Genomic DNA, 19,765 nt, shown 5'->3' with positions numbered 1-19,765 from the left:
CTGTGGGTGTTCCTCAGGGTTATATAGAATAACAGCATTGGAAAGGACCTTGGAAATCTTCTAGTCCTGGGCTTTTCAATCTTTTTACCAATTGTACCACTTTTAGGATATGGCAATATTCGAGTACCACCTAGCAAGGTGTCAAAAACTTGATGACCAAAAAAAAAACCTGTTCAAAGTTGCAATTGCACTGAAATGACTTATGACCATTTTTCACACTTATGACCATTGCAGCATGCCCAGAGTCATGTGATTTATATTTGGATGCTTGGCAACTGATTCATATTTATAATGGTCACAGTGTTCCAGGGTCATGTGATCCCCTTTTGCAACCTTTTGACAAGCAAAGTCAATGGCAGAGCTGCTGGTGGCCAAGTGCTAAGGCGGGACTTCCTTTCCTCCCTCCCTTCCCTGCCTCCCTTTTTCTCATTCCCATCTCCTGAAGGAAGAATTTGAACCCCCCCCCCTATTTTCCCTCTTCCATATATTGATCAAACAAGGAAAGGCCTCCAGAGACAGAAAAGACAAGCTGCTTAGTGAACTAGCTTAAGACAAGCTGCTGAGTGAACTAGCTTAAAAAGGCACATTCCCCTTTAAGAATTAGCTACTGACTAGAAAGGAAAGTAAAGAGCGCAGCCGGCACTTAAGGAAGAAAAAAAAAATTAAGTACTGGCTGCCGGCTAAAGCAACCTCCCCAAATGGCTCCATTCATAAGTAAAGGAATGCTACAGGCAAAATCCATTCAGGAGAAAAATACTTCAAAATCCCTTGCAGCAAAACTTACAGCTAAGAACAGCAGAGCAATAGAAGCTAACACGAGACATCAGCCATCAGCCAAATAGAAATTGCCAAATCTCCTTAACACAAAGCCCTCATTGCACAAATCCCAGAACTTCAAAGTCACAAAAGCACATAAGAATCCTTCCACTCTCCATCTCCTTCCCTCCTCTGTGCCTCACCTCCAGCCATTGCTGCCTTTTTTCATTCCTCTTGGAGGGCGACCCCTCCCCCGCTGCATTTCTTGCCTGTTTGCTGCTGCCAGCATAGGTGGCTGCCACAGCAGTTGTAGATCGGCTCATGGCCAGACTGCTTGATCTCCTCTCCCCCAACCTCCCCCTCCTCCTTCCCCTTAGGTGCAGCTGACTCTGCCTCCTCCCAAGGCTGCTGCTTTTTTTCTCTCTCCCTCTCCTGCCCAAACTGCCTCCTTTTATAGGCTCTCCTGTCTCCGCCCCCCTCCTCCTTTCTCATGGGGGAAAGTGAGCCAGAAGTGAGCCTGGGGCCTTTGCAGTTCCAGAGGACTCTCTCACTGCAAGTCCTTGCCTGTGCTGGCTCTTTCCCTCCCCCACTACAATTGGCTAGGCAGGGCTGCGTACCACCTACCACTCATTAATGTACCACAAGTGTACCACAAATGGCCTGGAAATAAGGAGAAATTTCTTGATAGTGGGAACAATTAACCAGTGGAACAAATTGCCTCCCAAAGTTGTGGATGCTTCATCACTGCATGTTTTCAAGAGATTGGATAGCCATTTGACTGGAATGGCATAGGGACTTGAGCAGAGGGTTGGACTAGAACAGGGCTTTTCAACTGGTGGTACCAGAACCGTTGAACTATATTTTTCAAAGATCCTGGAGCATTGGGAAACTACCAGAGGACTGGAAAAGAGCTGATGTAGTTCCCATCTTCAAAAAAGGAAAAAAAAATGGACTCGGGAAATTACAGACCTATCAGCCTGACCTCGATACCTGGGAAGATTCTGGAAAAGATAATCAAACAACGAATCAGCGAACACCTAGAGGCAAACAAAGTCATTACTAAAAGCCAACATGGGTTTGTCAAAAACAGATCATGCCAGACAAATCTTATTGCATTCTTTGACCAAGTGACGAAATTAGTGGATCAGAGGAATGCTGTGGACATAATTTACTTGAACTTCAGTAAGGCATTTGATAAAGTAGATGACAACCTACTACTTGGCAAGATAGAAAACTGTGGGTTAGACAGCATCACTACCAGATGGATCCATAGCTGGCTGACCGGCCGTACGCAGCGAGTGGTCCTCAATGGAATCTACATGGGGGGAAGTGTGTAGTGGGGTGCCCCAGGGCTCTGTTCTGGGCCCAGTGCTCTTCAACATCTTCATCAACAATTTGGACAAGGGGATAGATGGGGAACTCATCAAATTTGCAGATGACACCAAGCTGGCAGGAATAGCCAACACTCTAGAAGACAGGCTTAAGATACAGAAGGATCTGGACAGACTTGAACACTGGACACTATCTAACAAAATGAAATTCAATGGTGAAAAAAGCAAGGTTCTACATTTAGGCAAGAAAAACCAAATGCACAGATATAGTATAGGGGGTACCTTGCTCAATAGTAGTAACTGTGAGAGGGACCTCGGAGTCCTAGTGGACAATCATTTAAATATGAGCCAGCAGTTGCTGCAGCTGCCAAAAAAGCCAACACAGTGCTAGGCTGCATTAACAGAGGCATAGAATCAAGATCACGTGAAGTGTTAATACCACTTCACAATGCCTTGCTTGGTAAGGCCACACTTGGAATACTGCATCCAGTTTTGGTCACCACAATGTAAAAAAGATGTTGAGACTCTAGAAAGAGTACAGAGAAGAGCAACAAAGATGATCAGGGGACTGGAGGCTAAAACATATAAAGAACAGTTGCTGGAATTGGGTATGTCTAGTTTAATGAAGAGAAGGATGAGGGGGGACATGATAACAGTGTTCCAATATCTCAGGGGCTGCCACAAAGAAGAGGGAATCAAGCTATTTTCCAAGGCGCCTGAAGGCAGGACAAGAAGCAACGGATGGAAACTAATCAAGGAGAGAAGCAACCTAGAATTAAGGAGAAACTTCCTGACAGTTAGAACAATTAACCAATGGAACAACCTGCCTCCAGAAGCGGTGAATGCTCCAACACTGGAAGTTTTTAAGGAGAGACTGGACAGCCATTTGTCTGAAATGGTATAGGATTTCCTGCCTGAACGGGGTTGGACTAGATGACCTCCAAGGTCCCTTCCAACTTTTTATTATTATTATTATTATTATTAATAATAATAATAATAATAATAATAATAATAATAATGCTAAAATGCACTGGGCCTAAGATAAAACTTTGAGGAAGCTTACTACATACTTCCCTCCAACTTCCCATTGAAGACTGCACTTTGAGTACAGCTGATCAGCCAATTACAAATCCATTTGGTGGTTATGCTGTCAAATCCACATTTTTCTATCTTATGTAGCAGATTGTGGTCTACTTTATCAAATGTCTTACTGAAATCCAAATAAATTATATGCACAGCATTTCACTGGTCCATTTTGCCAAAAAATGCAATAAGATTTGTCTGGCATGATCTGTTTTGGACAAACCCATATTGGCTTCTAGTTATAACTTTGCTTGCCTCTAGGTGTTTGATTCTTTCCAGAATCTTCCCAGGTATTGATGTCAGAATGATTGGTGTGTAGTTTCCTGGATCATTTTTGCCCCCTTTTTTGAAAATGGGAACCACCAGCTCTTTTTCAATCTTCGGTGTTCTTTTCCAGTACCCCAGTGCTCCAGGATCATATGGTTCAGTGATTCTGAGATCATGTCTTCCAACTCCTTCAGACCCTAGAATATAATCCATCTGGGCCTGGTGATTTGAACTGTTCTAGAGTGGATAGGTGTTCTCTTATTACCATTTTTTGCCCTGTTTTAATTTATATTCCTAATCTTTTTTTATAATACTTACATTTGATATGTTGGACTGGGTTTTTTGTTTGTGTGTGTGTGTGTGTAAAGACAGATACAAAAAATGAGTTAAGCAAGTCCACTTTCTCCCTGCTGCTTCTCAATCTCTTGCCATTTTCTCCCATTAATGGAGCAATCGTTTCTTTGACTTTTTTCTTACATTTTACATGTTGAAAGAAGCTTTTAAAACTATTTTTGACATTTGTTGCAAGCCTTAGTTCATTCTGAGCTTTCATGACTTCATCTTTGCAGGTTTGAGCTATATGCTGATATTCTGCCTTAGTTATGTGCCCCTCTTTCCATTTTTTATACTTACCCTTTTTGCCTTTCAATTTATCAAAGACTTCTTTATGCAGCCATGCTGGTTTCTTCTGGGATTTCTTATTTTTCTTCTTCAGTGGTATTGTGCTAGACTGGGCTTTTATAATCTTACTTTTTAAAGTTTCCCAAGTTTCTTGGTTTCGTTTCCCTTTGAGTTTTTCCATCTATGAAATCCTTCCCAAGCATTCTCTAAGTTTGTTGAAATCAGCTCTCTTAAAGTTCAAGACATTAATTTGATTTTGTTCTATTGCTTGTGCTTGCAGTACATTGAATTGCAATATTGCAAGATAGCTCCCCACCAGGAGCCCTAGGGTTCTGTTTTAGGTCTACATTTGTTTACTGTATATAATCTGTTTTGGATTTTAATATTTTTGTTCTCCATCTGTCACAGTGACATTCAACTGTGATTTTCTGATCTGGTCTTGAGTGAAGATGGTTTTCCAGCTGTCTTCCTGGGATTTATAGGTGGGTGTGTTCCTGCTGCATCAGATTAATGTGGAAAAATCAAGCTTAGTGCCCCTTTTTTTTATTCTGATAGTTGTTCGTTCTTACTCCTTCTCTTTTCAAAACTATCAACCACTGTTATCATTGACAGTGTAAAATTTGGAGCTTAATCAGTGATTTTTTTTCTAAGTTCTTTCATTAATAAAACCACATGAATCTGCAACTTTTCTCTTATGACCATAACATTTGATCATTTCCTTCTGTTGAGGCAGCCAAGCAATTCCTCTTTCAGTTGTGTTTGTCTTTGGTCCAAACTAACCAGTCCATGTGGCCTTAAACCTTTCCCTTTTTTCCCTCCATACCACATTTCTACATTGATTGTGCCAGTTCAAACTGTTAGCATTGACTTTCCAGGCTTTCCTTACAAGAGATTTGAACAATCTGATTGCAACTCATATTCCTGTGTGCAGCTTGACTGTGTAATTAAAGTTGCTTATTTTGCCATTTGTCAGAATCACTATTTCATGCTTTAATGATGAAATGGTTATCTAGCTCCATCTAGCTCCTCCTCTTTGGAAGTCACTACCTCTCAAGTTACAAAGACTTGTCTCCTAATATTTTAAAAGCCCCCCTAAATACTGTTTGCAGGATCATAATGAAGCTAGAACTATTTTTATACCTATTATTTAACTCAAGCCACTCACACTTCCTTAACCATGAGATGGGCAACAAATAAATGTGATAAGCAAACAAAGTCCAGCACTACCTTATCATGCTGGAATTCGTTATGGTAGTGCTGGAGTTTGTTTATCAAATTTATTTGCTACTGTGATTTAGGTGACTCTGGCTTGAGTTAGATAACGTAGTAAAATTGATAGAGCTACACACGTAATGATACTTATTTATACTGAGTTATGATTTTTGTTGCCCGTATAACATTTAGATATAAATTCGTATCAAATAAAAACTAATGCTAGTAATAGTAATATTCAAAAATAGATACAGTATGGTCTGGTCAGGATCAATCATCAATACCTATTTGGCCATCAAGTTTATTGATGAGGTTATGTTGTGTCAGCTTCTATATAGCTCACCAATTCAATTTATTGCTTTGCAAGCGGAAACTCCCCCCCCCCCCCAAAGAATATGGGGCCTGGAGGCATTCTTTTTCTTTGCAAGAGTTAAGAAAACCTGTCACTTAAAGAAGCTCTAAAAAAGGTTAAATGGAACATGGAATCTGCTGACACCAAGCCAGGTACCCATGGGATAAAAGGTAGATTGTTTCATACAGTATATATTTTAATCTATTTCTATAGCCTTTTTGGTATTAGTATTTTTGTCTCAGTCTCTGAAGAATGAGGGTAAAGATTAGGATTACATACATTTGAGATAAGAAATCTGTGTTGCTAATCTACAATTCTGAACAACTCCAACCATTATGTCTAATGGTAAGAGAGTCAGAGACGGGCGTTATATCAATATCTTCTTAATAATACATAGGTTTTCTACCTCTTATTTAGCTAATGAAAATGAAGCACCTTAACATTTAAGTAGTGCTGCATGATGTTTGGTTTAATTTTCAGTATCACTGAAAATAATTTGAGGTTGATTAATTTAAAATTTAGCAATTCATTTTCAGGCATGGGGCAGTAAAATATGTATTGCCAATACTGAAAATATACTAATATATTTACAGTATATCTGGTCAATGAAATTTGCTAGGCTATGAAACAAACCTCTAACATGTCCGTAATTCAGGCATAGAATTTAATATTTCTGTAATATATACTCTTAAGAACATTTTTATTATTAGATTTTTATCCCACATGTTGAGAAAAAAATAAGATCATTACCATGCTTGAATTAAGACAAGCTTGTATGATTTAATTTACCATCAGTTTAGTTGATTCCTTCCTTCCTTCCCTCCCTCCCTCGTGAAATTATTTACTATTTTTTTAAAATTGTTTAATGTGGATTAAAATTTACTCTGGATCTTTCAGTTAAAGCACTATGTCGGAAACATATGTAGTTGATTAAAAAACAACCTAATACTTATTTTTCTTTGTAGTATCTTAATAAAAATTCTTTTTGTAACATTTGTAGTGTAAATGATTTAAGCAGAATTTATAATGCCATAAGGAAAAAAAAGGAATTGAAATCAGGCTCCTCCTGCATAGCATTCCTTGCCTGCCAGTAATATTTGGCTTCATTCCTGTAGTCAATAATATGTGACATGGACTTGCAGCTCCTTGGATTCAGTTCAGGATTAGATATTATATCCTGAGCTACCGATAGGTTCACAGAGACAGTCTTTATGCCTTGTGAGTTTTTTATTTGTAGCACTTGTGCCATATCTCTGCAGCACATGCACTAATAGCACTAATAGTGTATACTCCATAAGGAGGAGGTGCTTTGTGACAAGTGTTTCACACATTGCTACGTTCTTACTGGCTGAGACTGAATACACACTGCAGCCATTTTAATCACACTTTCAGTGCAGCTGAAACAGTGCAGTCTCAAAATGGCTGATGAAATTGTCTCTGGAGCAGTTTAGCATGACTATGCTAATGAGCAAATCTGATGCAGTCACATGTTAGAGGTAAGAGCAATTAAGTTTTTGTTTTTCATGAATTAGTTCAGGATATATGTATACAAATATGAAACTATGAAGTAAAACTATTGAACAGAAGTTTTTTTGTTTCAGTTTTCAGCTTATAGTGAAGAATTTTAGTGAGTTTGGCTATTCCAGCAGGTTCGCAAAAGTCATTCGGTGAAGGATTGGGGTCAAAGGGTCACATTAATGTTAAATTAATCATAAATATGTGTAATAATTTTTTTGACATTCACATCAGCTGATTTAGACAAAAACAAGGTCTATGTTTGCTAGTCACTATTCAGTTTTAAATACATTAAGATATTTTTAATAATCAAAGGTTAATGTAACTATATTTACAAACATAATTTTAAATTCTTCAATATCTGGAAGATAGAACAGTATATTTTTGAATAGCATTTACTCAGAAACGATGCATTCATATATGATGTTAAAAATTACTCCTTAAATTTTTGTATTTGCTATTTTGTAAAATAGTATTAGATTTTTTTCTTTTAAGTTTTTGGTCCATATTTATTCATTTGAGATATAGGTTCACTTACATAAAAATATTATGGTCCACATTCCTATTTTGTTATTCAGATTTATTAATGGTAACTTAAGTTTGTATGAGCAATGTTTTGAGGCATAAATAAGAAAGGTAAGTTATAGCGCAATTCAGAAACGAGATAGAATTTCTTTTGAGTTTGATGTCTGGTGTCTTCATGGACATTTGCCATGGCCTTCTTCATTAAAATTTTTCAAGTAACCAGTTTAGCGTGTAGGCCTGGTATGGTATTCCATGATTGTCTGTTTTCCATGTGCTAACAGGCCTGCCCCTTCTAACCTCTGAGACCAGATAAGTTCAGTAAAGTGCTGCCACCTACTGAAGGAAAAATATTAGGTTGTTTCAATTTTTAACGTGCTTTTAGGAGGATATATGTTTGATACAGCTCCAGGAGACTGGATTACTAATTATTAATTATAAGGTTGGTATTATCATCTCATACAAATGTGCCTCTATCAAAAGATATATCTATTAAATCATAAGCCAGTATTTTTAATGAGGAAATATGCTGCTAGAAGGGAAATGCTACATTTTTTAATAACAGATTCTGCTATAGTGTAATTGAGGAGTAGTATATGTGACTGGTTATTTGAATATTAATAGTATTAAAAAAATTAAGAAAATGCTGCTTCTTTTGTGAAGAGAAAGCAGACCACTATGCACACACTTGGGGCAAAACTTGCCTACACCTTTTGCAAGATGTGGTCATGCTCACACTTAACAGTATTAGTGGGTGTTACCAGTAGTGCAAAAGGGATGTCTGTTTTCAAAAAAGCAGTTCCATGAGGAGAGGCAAAAGCAATAAAATGTTACTGATAAATATGAACTGTTACCAAATACATTCTAGTTACTTTGCATATTTTATGAATACTGACAATCTTTTCAATAATAAATTTCAAAGAGGTTTTGCAAAATAATCAATTTATAAAAAGAAAAATACTTTCCTCATATATTTAATAAATTTTATTTATATTCCACAAATTTCTTTATGAGATATTTTAGATGGTTACAATTTTAAGTTGAATAATTTTCAAATATTAGCTATATTTTACTTTATTACCTAAAATATCAACAAGAATTTCTGTTCCATTATGCTGATGCCTAAATCTAAAATTTTCCATAATTATTGCAATCCAATGGAAGAAAGCAAATATTTATCAGGAAAACAAGGTAGAATGATTTTATTTCGTACATTTCCACTTTGTATAATGCTTTCTTTCTCTCCAGTGTTTTGTAGTGTTTATTGGCACAAATACTCTAGCTTTTTCTTAGTAGTAAAGTTTTCTCATGATCTTAAAAGAATATAGAAAATAGACTTAGTTTAAAAATGTTAAATACTCTTTCTTAATGAGTTATTTTGTGGGATTAAAACAAGCAATATTTCTTTTGTAATTGCTGTAAGGTTCTACCAAAAGTCTATTATATTAACTTCAATTTCAGTGCAAGATTCAGCATTTATTTAATTATTCTGTTAGAAATAGTAGAATACAACAATGCATTGTGCCTATAGAAGTGGAAGATTAGCTATAATCCTGTCTAGGCTTGTAATATTACCATTGTTACCTCAATTTCTTTCAATGTATGCTTTTATCATAATAAAAGGTTTTATTAAAATATACAAGTACTGAAATAATTCAGTGACTTTATATCTTTGCTTTTTTATTTGTTAGTATAAAAAGATATATATCTTGACCATCAAATACTTTCCATTTAAAAAATGTTTTAATGTTGTAATTAAATCTGGTGTTTACATTACTTTTGTTCCTTCTCCACCCCAAAATTCAGCACATTGACATCACTGACATTGCAGGACTGACCTTTGCAACAACCTAGCCTCTTTGCTTAGACAGTCTTTTAATGGGATAAAATCAATTTTGATAAACTGCTTTTTCTCTCACTACTTATAGACTATAATTTTCCATTGGATAATTTGTAATCTGCAATATTTTTGTGAGAAGATTTCATCAGAAAACTAGGTTGCTTTGGAAAACTCACCTAAATTTTTCATTCTAAATTTATTATTCTAGTTATTTGCTTTTTTAAAATATTCCTTCTGATATAATGAGAATTTAGAAAAATTATTTTTGGATTACTCTTATAATAGTACACTAAATTACAGTTGTTTTAGATGCTTGATTTTTAAAACAATGTATTGTGTGCCTTTTAAAAGTACCTTTTTTAAATATCTCATGGTTAAAAAAAATCTACAATGAATACATGACTTTCAGTAAATACTGATTAAGAAATACTTCTGGATAAAATAATTAAAATGAGGCAAAAATGCAGCATTTTTGTTTTAATTGTGCAGTTTATGAAAAATTAGGTTGCCAGTTTAACACATGGACCTTGCTATCCTATGCATAAAGTTTGCCTCTTAGTCATCCAGCATTCAGTTTCTGAATTTTGTTTCATATTCAAGGTTCCAAAATTAGAGAACCATTTTTCCTGAAGTTAAAAGCAAGGTTTCCTCCTTGTTTATCTTAAAGCCTTTCTAGAGGTTTTTTTTCCTAGAGATTGCATTTGATTAAACTGGATTACCTTGTGATTATTTTTTGAAATAATTTGTTTTAATTTCTTTATCAGTCACAGTATTCAGAGATTTTCAAAGATTGTTTTTTCAGTCTTATGCATGTTTATATAAAAGCAAGTCCTGTGGATTTCAATGGGTTTACTCCTTAGTGAATCAGTAATGGTTACAATCGAGTCTCAGATAACCAAAGTGTATAATGATTCCTCAGTTATAAAAATCACACTTTGCTGAAATGATTTATTTCAGAACACATTTTTATGCAAGTGAAAATGTAAACCACTTTAAGGAAAGTTTCTCTTCTGTAAATAATAAGTCCATTTCAAGTTAAGAAAATGCTGGTTTTTTTTTTTTAAAAAAAGACAATACTTGATAGCAATATTTAATGTCTTTAGTTGAGATAATGTTCTAGTAGCCTTCCATGGTTTGTGTTTTTATTTATATAAAATCCAGCAAACTTAGATAACAACTAAATATACTTTTTTTCTAACAGCTTTTTCTTGGTATTGGATTTACAGCATCACCATACTTTTTTGGGTATTCTAATAAAAGAATCTTCTCAATGGTTAAGGGTGATGCTTGATTGAACTAGGTATATCTAGCCCATCAAAGGATTAGGGGAACATGATAACTATTTTCTAGTACTTCAGGGTATGCCACAAAAAAGAGGGAATAGACATTCTTCCAGCATGACAAGTGGAGAATCCACCAATAGGTTTTCCTCATCTTCTGCCTGTAGACTAGTCAGCCAATTTTGCTCTGCCTCTCCTCTTGAGATCTCCCCTCCCCAGTCTTGACCCCGATTAAACTGAATTTCATTGATTCCTGAAGATAAGGTTGTATTTCTTGATATTCTGACTAATTCAAGGGGGGGAAATTGCTAGAAGACGAACGGCTGTTCGCTTTCCTTTTCCCTTTCTGCTGCCTGATCGGCCAATCGCAGCACAGCCACGAGGTTGGCTTGTGTCCAGCCGGTAGCCAGATAGACAAAGAGCAGACGCCATTTTCCGGTCACCAAATGTGACCCTGGGCAAAAGGGGAAAGCATTCCTCCTTTTCCTTCCATTTCAACCCTCCCACAGGGATTTCCAGCCACAAGAGGAGAGCTTCCCACTAGCCAGTTGATCCGCGGGTAAATTTAAACCTCCCGTGGTTCCTACGGCAGCCTGTGAGCCGCGGAGGGCTAACAGAGCACTCGCAGGCTTTTCTTCTGAAACTAGCCGAATCACCCGAGGATCAGCTGGTCTGCGGAGAGTTGCAGCTCCGTGGCTTAATTGAAGCTCCTCCGTCCGGTAGAAAGCTAGTCTTCAAAAGTTACCTGATTTGGCTCTGTTCTCAAACGCTAACGAAAACGGAGTTCAGCAGCCTCCAGGGAGCCCGGCTGAGCTGCACAGGCAGAATAGCTACCTCCACGTGGTCTGAGGCCAGGGAATCGAAGCCCTGCTGAGCTGCACAGGCAGAATACACAAACGGAGTTCAGCAACCTCCAGGGAGCCCGGCTGAGCTGCACAGGCAGAATAGCTACCTCCACGTGGTCTGAGGCCAGGGAATCGGAGTCAGACTTCCTTCTTCCTAGCCACGCTAATAATAATAACAATAACAACAACAATGAAGAAATTGATAGAGTTAAATCAATTATCAATTAATCCTGAATTAGCCTGAACTGAGAATCCCCTCCAGTCTTATAAATGGCAAATACAAACATAGCCCAAACCGCGCAGGAACCTTTCATCAGCAGCCCTCCTGCTCGTAAGAGACAGAGATCCTCCAAACAGGAAATGGCTGGCAAGATCAAGGCCAAGGCAATCTCTGCAAAAAGGCCTTCCAAAGCTGCGGATAGAGAGGCTAAGCGATGACACCAGGCTCTCGAGAAACAATTTTCTCGAGCTGAAAGGAGGCAAAATTCCACTGAGGACGAATTAGAGCCACCCAATTACAGGGAGAAGGAAATATTTGGCTCAAGGAAGTCTAGTCAGGACCCTCTGGAAGCAGAGGCCGATACGGAATAGGGGAATGGATCTCCCCTAAGCGAGGGGCCTGGAGATCTGGGTTTTGAATCAGGCAATGTCTTCAGAGCACCTACAATCCCTGATATCTCAGGCTGTTGCACAGGCCATGGGCTCCTCAAGTCACCATTGTTCCAGAACAGGGTCTGTGGCTTCAAGGGGCGCCTCCCGCCTTTCCCAAGTGGAGACCTCTATATACCATGATTCTACTTCCTCCTCTAGGTCCTCCAGAGGCAGGAGGGCTCCTGCGGAGAACCACAAGCTAATGGATCAGAAGATGTCCGATGAAGAGGATATATCTCCAGATCCTCCTTCGTTTGTGGGCCTTTTTAACCCGTACTTATTCAAGACACTGCTGCACAAGGCCAGCAGCACCACAAAGATCGAGAGGCCTCTGATCCCGCAGAAAGGACCTTCCACTGGTCTCTCAACCAGTAAGGTCACAAACAACGAGGTGTTCTCACAGCCCACTTATACCCAACATTTTGTTCCCTGCCCACCTCTCTTCTTTGATTCTGTTCAGAACAACATGGGGGCATCGAGTTCCTTCCTCCCAGTGGGGGGGGGGCAGACAAGAAAATGTTCAACATAGACCCAGCGCTATCAGAGATAATAGAAGTGCCAACAGTAAATGAGCCCATTGCAACCCTTTTTTCTTCACTCCCGATAGCCGGGGATGCAGCGAAAGGCCTGAAATCATAAGATGGATCTCACTTTCCACAGGGCATACCAGGCCTCGGCGTGGGCGATCAAGGCAGGCATCACTACATCCTTTTTCGCCAGGACGTCACTACTCTGCGTGTGCCAACTCCAGACAAGTATTCCCCCAGAGGAGGAGAAAGCTCACCAGAATTTAAGAAGGTTAGTGGCAGCAGTGGAGCTCAAATCAGATTTCTCCTTACACGCGACCAACTTTTCCGCCAGAGCAATAGCGTACAACACTGGTGCACGCAGACTGCTGTGGCTCAAGCATTGGAAAGCGGACATGAAGGCAAAGTGACGTTTAGCGGTGGCACCTTATAAGGGTGGCCAGCTCTTTGGCAAGGCACTTGACCCTTATCTAATAGAAAACAAGAACAAACGCAAGATTCTGGCCCACCTGACAAAGAGAACGGAGAAGAGAGCTCACTCCTATTCCTGCAGACTGTTTTTTCGATCTGATGCAGGCATGGAACAGGGGGCCTTTTCCGGTTCCTATCAGCCCAGATTGGACCGGCAGAGTGAGAGAAGCAGTAACAGGGACAGGTTCCGACAACAGTTCCAAGCAAAGTGGCCCTTTTGAGAAGCCGGGGGGCCGTCCCTACCGCAGATCCAAGTGACAGTGGGGGGGGGCTCCTCCATTGGTGGCTGGATAGCCCTTTTTGCTCACAAATGGCAAGCTACCACCACGGATCTTTGGGTCCTAAATACCATCATATTCGGCCTATAACTGGAATTCCTCTCAACACCCCCAAACCGGTTCATCCCTTGCCCATCTCCAAGAGACCTGATCAAAAGGAACCTCATCAAGGAGGCCATCCAGCACCTCCTGGACATTCAGGCCTCATGATCGTACCTTGGGAACGACTACACTCCATGAATCTGCAGTGGTTCCTACTCCCATTTCAAAAAAAAGAGAAAGTCTACTCAAACCGAAAGGTAAGTTGCCACCAAAGGTCCTAAGGTCACTCCAGTGGTGGTCTTTCCCAGCGGTAAGAAAGGGACTCTTGTTCAGGGAGGTCAACCGAATCAGCCTGACAACGGATCCAGCCTATTTGATTGGGGAGTGCACCTACAATCACTGCTAGCAGGGCCAATGGTCAAAGAAAGATCTAAGATACAACATAAACTGGCTGGAACTCAGCCATACACCTAGCCCTTCGCCACTTTTGCAGCACAGTGGCGCATCAACACATTCTGATACAGACAACGTGGCGGCCAAGGCACACGTCAACCGACGGAGGCACGCAATCCTTGGCTCTCATGACTGAAGCACAAGTGCTAAGAATCTGGGTAGAGAGCAACCTAGCCTCCATCAAAGCCTAGCACATTTCAGGAGAAGCAAATAATCAGGCAGACTCCCTAAGCAGGGTGACGATAGACCACTCAGAGTGGAGCCTGCACCCTGCTCTCTTCAGGGAGGCATCAGAGAGATTTGGCCGCCCAGTGCTGGATCTGTTTGCCAGCTTCCAAGGTTCTTCTCCTGTTTTCCGACACCAGGAGCAGGGAGAGCAGATGCACTCCGAGGCCATTGGCCGAAAGGATTGCTGTATGCATTCCCATCGCTTCCTCTGATACAAGCAACCCCCAGGAAGATATTGCGGGAACAAGCAGAGGTGATACTCATTGCACCACATTGGCCAAGATGGCCGTGGTTTGCCGACCTCGTAAATCTATCTACATCCCCACTGTGGAGGATTCCACACAACCAAATCTCCCTCAACCAAGGGTCCCTACTACACCCAGCGCCACAGTGGCTCAAATTGGCCGCCTGACACTTGAGCGGCGCCTCCTAGAGAGAGACAACTTTTCACAAAGAGTCATTGGGACACACCAGGCCTCTAGAAGGCCTACAACTAATAGGATCTATGATTCCACCTGGAAAAATTATTGCAGCTGGTGCAACAGACAACAACTAGACCTTTGTAGTATCTCTATCCCAGATACCTTAGACTACCTAGCGGAGGGTCTGGATAGGGGGTTAGAACCCAACACAATTCATAGACAGGTGGCCGCCCTATCTACCGTCCTTACCTACAGTAACTCCAAACCTCTAGCTAGACACCCAGTGGTGCGATCCTTCATCAAGGGTGCAACAAACAGTAGTCCACCCATGGTCCACAGATACCCCTCCTGGGATCTACCTAAGGTCCTACAGGCCATCACCCTACCTCCATTTGAACCTGTCCAGACCTGCAACCTACAATACCTGACCTTTAAGGCTGCCTTTCTAGTCACTGTTACCTCAGCAAGGCGCATCTCAGAATTAGCAGCACTGTCAGTGAGGAAGGATCTTTGTACCGTTCACACGGACAGGGTGGTATTACATTTGGACCCCTCCTTCATTCCAAAGGTCAATTCCCTATTCCACAGAGCACAGGAGGTGGTACTACCAAACTTTTGCCCCGAGCCTTCCCATGAATTGAAGCGCAAATGGCACACCCTAGACCAGCAGTTCTCAACCTGTAGGTCGCGACCCTTTTAGGGGTCGCATGAGCCTTTCACAGGGGTCGCCTAAGACCATAGGAAAACACATATTTCCGATGGTCTTAGGCAGGACTTGTCAACCGCCTTCTCTCCCTCCCCCCGCTCCACCTCACTTGTTTGTGGAAAATATGCTGCTTGGTGGCAGTCTGCATGAACTCTACCAAATGTGCCCTGCAGGGGGCACATGAAGAGCGCAGATGCAGAGCAAGGCCCTGTCCTTCCCAGAGACTCATTGTGCAGCAACCGGATTGACTTCTTCTCGTGCACGCAGGTCCTGCGTCCGTCAGCTGGCGACCCCCGAACTTGTGCTTGTCAGCCGGGAGGTCTGCCGATGGCCGCCAGTCTCCTTTGCCACCCCACCCATCCTCGACTTCTCCGCCCGTCCATGTCGAGCCCTCCGGGGCTTGACAGGGAGAGAGGGAGGGAAGGAGGAAAGGAGGTCTCCTCTCCTAAGCTTCAAAGCATGATCGTCTTCCCAAGGGCACCACAATCCTCACGAAAGCGGGGGGAGAAGCAAAGGGGGCAGGAAAGCTCGTGGCGGGCTCGAAGGAGCACCTGCCAGCGTTGGTGACGAGAAATTCCCCACAAACCCAGGGAAGGGGTGGAGAAAAGGAGCCCCCTTTGGGAGAAAACCGCCACATTCTTCTCCTTGGCTTTGCGCTCTTCTGTTCCTCAGCAGCCGGGCTGCCAAGTCTCTGCTGGCTGGAACTTCCTTCCCTCCCTCTCCCATTGTCCCTTCCTTCCTTCCTTCCTTCCTTCCTTCCTTCCTTCCTTCCTTCCTTCCTTCCTTCCTTCCTTCCTTCCTTCCTTTCCTTTGCCTCCCTCTTTGTCCCTCCTTCCCTCCCTCTTTCTCCTTGTCCCTTCCGTTCTTCCTTCCTTCCCTCTTGTCCAGGATCGGGGCGAGCCTCTACAGCTGATCCGCGCTTCTGCAGAACAGCCCAGAAGCAGATCAACTGTAGCAGCTCTCATTGGCTTCTGCCCAGCAAACTTGCTTGAGCTTTGCTAGAAAACATGCCGCTTGCTAATTTAGCAGAAGTGCGAATCAGCTGGTGCTTCTGCTAACTTAGCAAGTGGCATATTTCCGGTGAAGCTGAGCAAATGAGCTGGGCGGACCTCTCCTCTGCCTCTGCCTTTGCACAGATAGGTTTGGCATGTCACCATGGCCACCAGCAGCAAAGCTACCAGCCACAGTGGTAGCCTATCCCCCTCTCCTTGTCCCTTCCTGGACACGGAGGGGGGGAGGAAGGAAGGGATGAAGAGGGAGGGAAGTAAGGGACAATGAGAGAAGGAATGAAGGAAGGAACAATTGAAGGGAGGGAAGGAAGGGACAAAGAAGGAAGGAAGGAAGGAAGGGACAAGGGAGAGAGGGAGGGAAGGAGGAAGAGACTAAGGTAGGGGAAGGAAAGGAAGGAAGGGACAATGGGAAGGAGGAAGACACTAAGAAGAAGGAAAGGAAGGAAAGAAGGGACAATGGGAGAGAGGGAGGGAAGGAGGAAGTGACTAAGGAGGTGAAGGAAAGAAGGAAGGGACAATGGGAAAGGGAGGGAAGGAGGAAGAGACTAAGGTAGGAAAAGACAAGGAAAGGAAGAAAAGAAGGAAGGAAGGAACAACGGGAGAGAAGGGAGGGAAGGAAGGCAGGCACCAACCCCGTCCCATTCCAGAGGCCCACAGATCCCCCCACAGGCACTCTGCAACCTGAGTGATCAGCTGACCACGCCCCCTGGCCATTGATCACATGACCCTGGTACACTGTGAACATCATAAGTATGAATCAGTTGTCAAGCATCCGAATGTAAATCACATGACTCTGGGGATGCTGCAACAATCATAAGTGTGAAAAATGATCATAATTCGCTTTTTCAGTGCTGTTGTAACTTCAAACAGTCACTAAGCGAATTGTTGTAAGTCGAGGACTACCTATACTTTCCCATTTTTTCCTTTTTTTGGGGGGGTCAAGTTTTTGATACCCCCCGGCCAGCTGGATGGGTTGGGGGTCACCACAACATGAGGAACTGTATTAAAGGGTTGCGGCATTAGGAAGGTTGAGAACCACTGCCCTAGATGTTCGCAGTTTTAAAACAATACATAAAGCCAACGGCACCCATCCGCAGATTGGCAGCACTATTTGTCTCCTTCCACTCTCACACAAGAGGCCGAAAGGTCACTGCATCCACAATCGGCAGATGGATTAGGGGGTGCATAGCAGAGTCATACAGGGAAATCATCGCACATTCCACGGGCAGCGCTGCCATCTCCGCAGCATGGGCAACCCAAACTTCAATTGAAGAAATATGTAGAGCGGCAACCTGGGCGTCGCCTTCCCCCTTTATAAGACACTACAAATTAGATAGATTCGCATCTGTGGAGGCCTCCTTTGGCAGGAGGGTGCTCCAATGCTTAGTATCAGAGAGTGGGACACAGGCCCAGACGGCCTCCCAACCACAAGGACAGTGAGGCTTTGGTATGTCCCATTGGTGGATTCTCCACTCGTCATGTTGGAGAAGGGGCGTTAGTCTTACCTGAATGCCCTTTCTCAGCATGATGATGGAGAATCCACTCCCACCTTTGAGGCCAGTCAGGTCCTGTGAGGGGAGAGGATGGAATCAACACAAGGAAACGTAGCCAAGAGCTTTCGCCTCGTCGGGACTGGGGAGGGAAGGTCTCAGGAGAGGCGGAGCAAAATTGGCCGACTAGTCTACGGGCAGAAGACGAGGAAAACCCATTGGTGGATTCTCCATCATAATGCTGAGCAAAGGTGTTCAGGTAAGACCAACGCCCCTTCTCTAAGGCACCAGAGGGCAGGACAAGAAGTAATCGGTGGAAGCTTGTTAAAAAGAGATCCAACTTAGAAGTAAGGAAAAATTTTCTGACAGAACAATTAATCAGAGGAACAGCTTGCCTCCTAGGGTTGTGGGTGCTCCATCATGGAGGTATTTAAATATAGACTGCACACCATTTGACTGGGATGGTATAAGTATCCTGCCTTGAGCAAAGGGATTGGACTAGAACAGTGGTTCTCAACCTGTGGGTCGGGACCCCATTTGAGGTCGAACGACCATTTCACGGGGGTCGCCAAACAATGCAGTCCGCCATTTCCCCCCCTTTTCCTTAGCTGTGCTATTCCCTTTTATTCTGTTGGCTTTTGAAAGCCAATAGAATAGACTCTCTTGAATAGAGTCTAATTCTATTGGCTTTCAAAAGCCAATAGGAATTGTCCAGGCTGTCTCTGCCCTGCTGAGCCCGCCAAAAGTCCCATTCTGCAAACGGTGCTGCACCAGTTGAGTAGTCCCCGACTTACGACCGGTTGAGTAGTCCTCGACTTACGACCGATTGGGGGTCGCGGCATTAAAAAGGTTGAGAACCACTGGACTAGAAGATCTCCGCGGTCCCTTTCAGCTCCATAATTCTATGATTTAGCTTTAAAATATATGTTAACATTATGCATATTTCTTAGGCAGGAGATATATACCGTATATTATGCATTTTACTCCATGTTTTCACTGGTAGACTACATTTATTTAAATGAGTACATTTCCATCATGATTCATTTTATGCATACAGAAGTTGGATTTCGGTCAGCAGGGATAAGGTAAATAAAATGCAAAGTAGTGTAAAGATAATAATTTAAAATTGAGATTCAGCTACAGTTAAAACTCAGCTCCAGTAGAAAATGCAGTAGCAATTTTAGTAAGCTTTAGTAGTATTTGTTCACACTGTTGTTCTGGAATATAAAACTTAACTGGAGACAGGAATGGAAGAATGCCAAGCTTGTGGTCAACCAGGAATTTTAACACTGTTTTGGGCAATGTTTCCTGAGGAACTAAGTTAACAATCCATCCTAAAAATGGATAATTATTCATATTTTAAGTCCTGTTTAATTAAAATAGCCATGTTTTAAGTCATCCATAATTAAAATAGTTATGACTTTTATTTATGATCCAATGCAAATTTGATGACTTACTAGGTTTTAAAAGTTCCAAAGAATAAATAAAGTATTTACAATAATTTAATAAAAAAGAATAAAAATGAACACAGGACTGGTTTATGAGATATGTACTACAAAGTCAAAATAGCTTTTAAAAAGTTTTACCATTAATTATTTCCATCATGTATGAAAGAATTTTAAAAAATGTCTATAAATATATAAAATACATGAACAGTCAAATACCATGCTTAAATATTTTGTTATATACTGAAAATATTGGTAATTTTTACTTTGACTGAGGCAACTTGTCACTGAACTTTCAGTTCTGTTTAGAACTATTCGTCTTGAACATAAAACAAAGTGAAAATTTTCTAGTAGCATCTTGCTGCAGTTACTTTAGGAAATAGATGCTTGTTTTAATCTACATTTCTAGTACTGTCAC

The 19,765-nt window shown here is 41.6% G+C and overlaps 1 protein-coding gene across 6 annotated transcripts in view; it reads left to right on the top strand.

Annotated features, from left to right (window-relative positions):
* LOC120304721 (activating transcription factor 7 interacting protein) overlaps positions 1–19,765 on the top strand; it is a 131,158-nt gene that overhangs the window by 10,555 nt on the left and 100,838 nt on the right. Inside the window, exon 1 of one of the 6 annotated variants that reach the window (XM_039335641.1) lies at positions 6,726–7,118. The exons of 3 other annotated variants lie outside the window; for them this stretch is intronic. In XM_039335641.1, the coding sequence (XP_039191575.1) occupies positions 7,110–7,118 (9 nt within the window). In that variant the 5' untranslated portion in view covers positions 6,726–7,109. Of the gene's footprint in view, positions 1–6,725; positions 7,119–19,765 lie in introns of those variants that run through there. 2 more of the 6 variants (XM_039335640.1, XM_039335645.1) reach the window with 2 other exon arrangements.

Source organism: Crotalus tigris, unplaced genomic scaffold (genome assembly GCF_016545835.1).
Source record: "Crotalus tigris isolate CLP2741 ecotype Arizona unplaced genomic scaffold, ASM1654583v1 scf7180000017644.4837335, whole genome shotgun sequence".
NCBI classification, from domain to species: domain Eukaryota; kingdom Metazoa; phylum Chordata; class Lepidosauria; order Squamata; family Viperidae; genus Crotalus; species Crotalus tigris.
The sequence above is the reverse complement of the archived record's forward strand: the minus strand, read 5'-3'. Positions and strand labels throughout refer to the sequence as shown.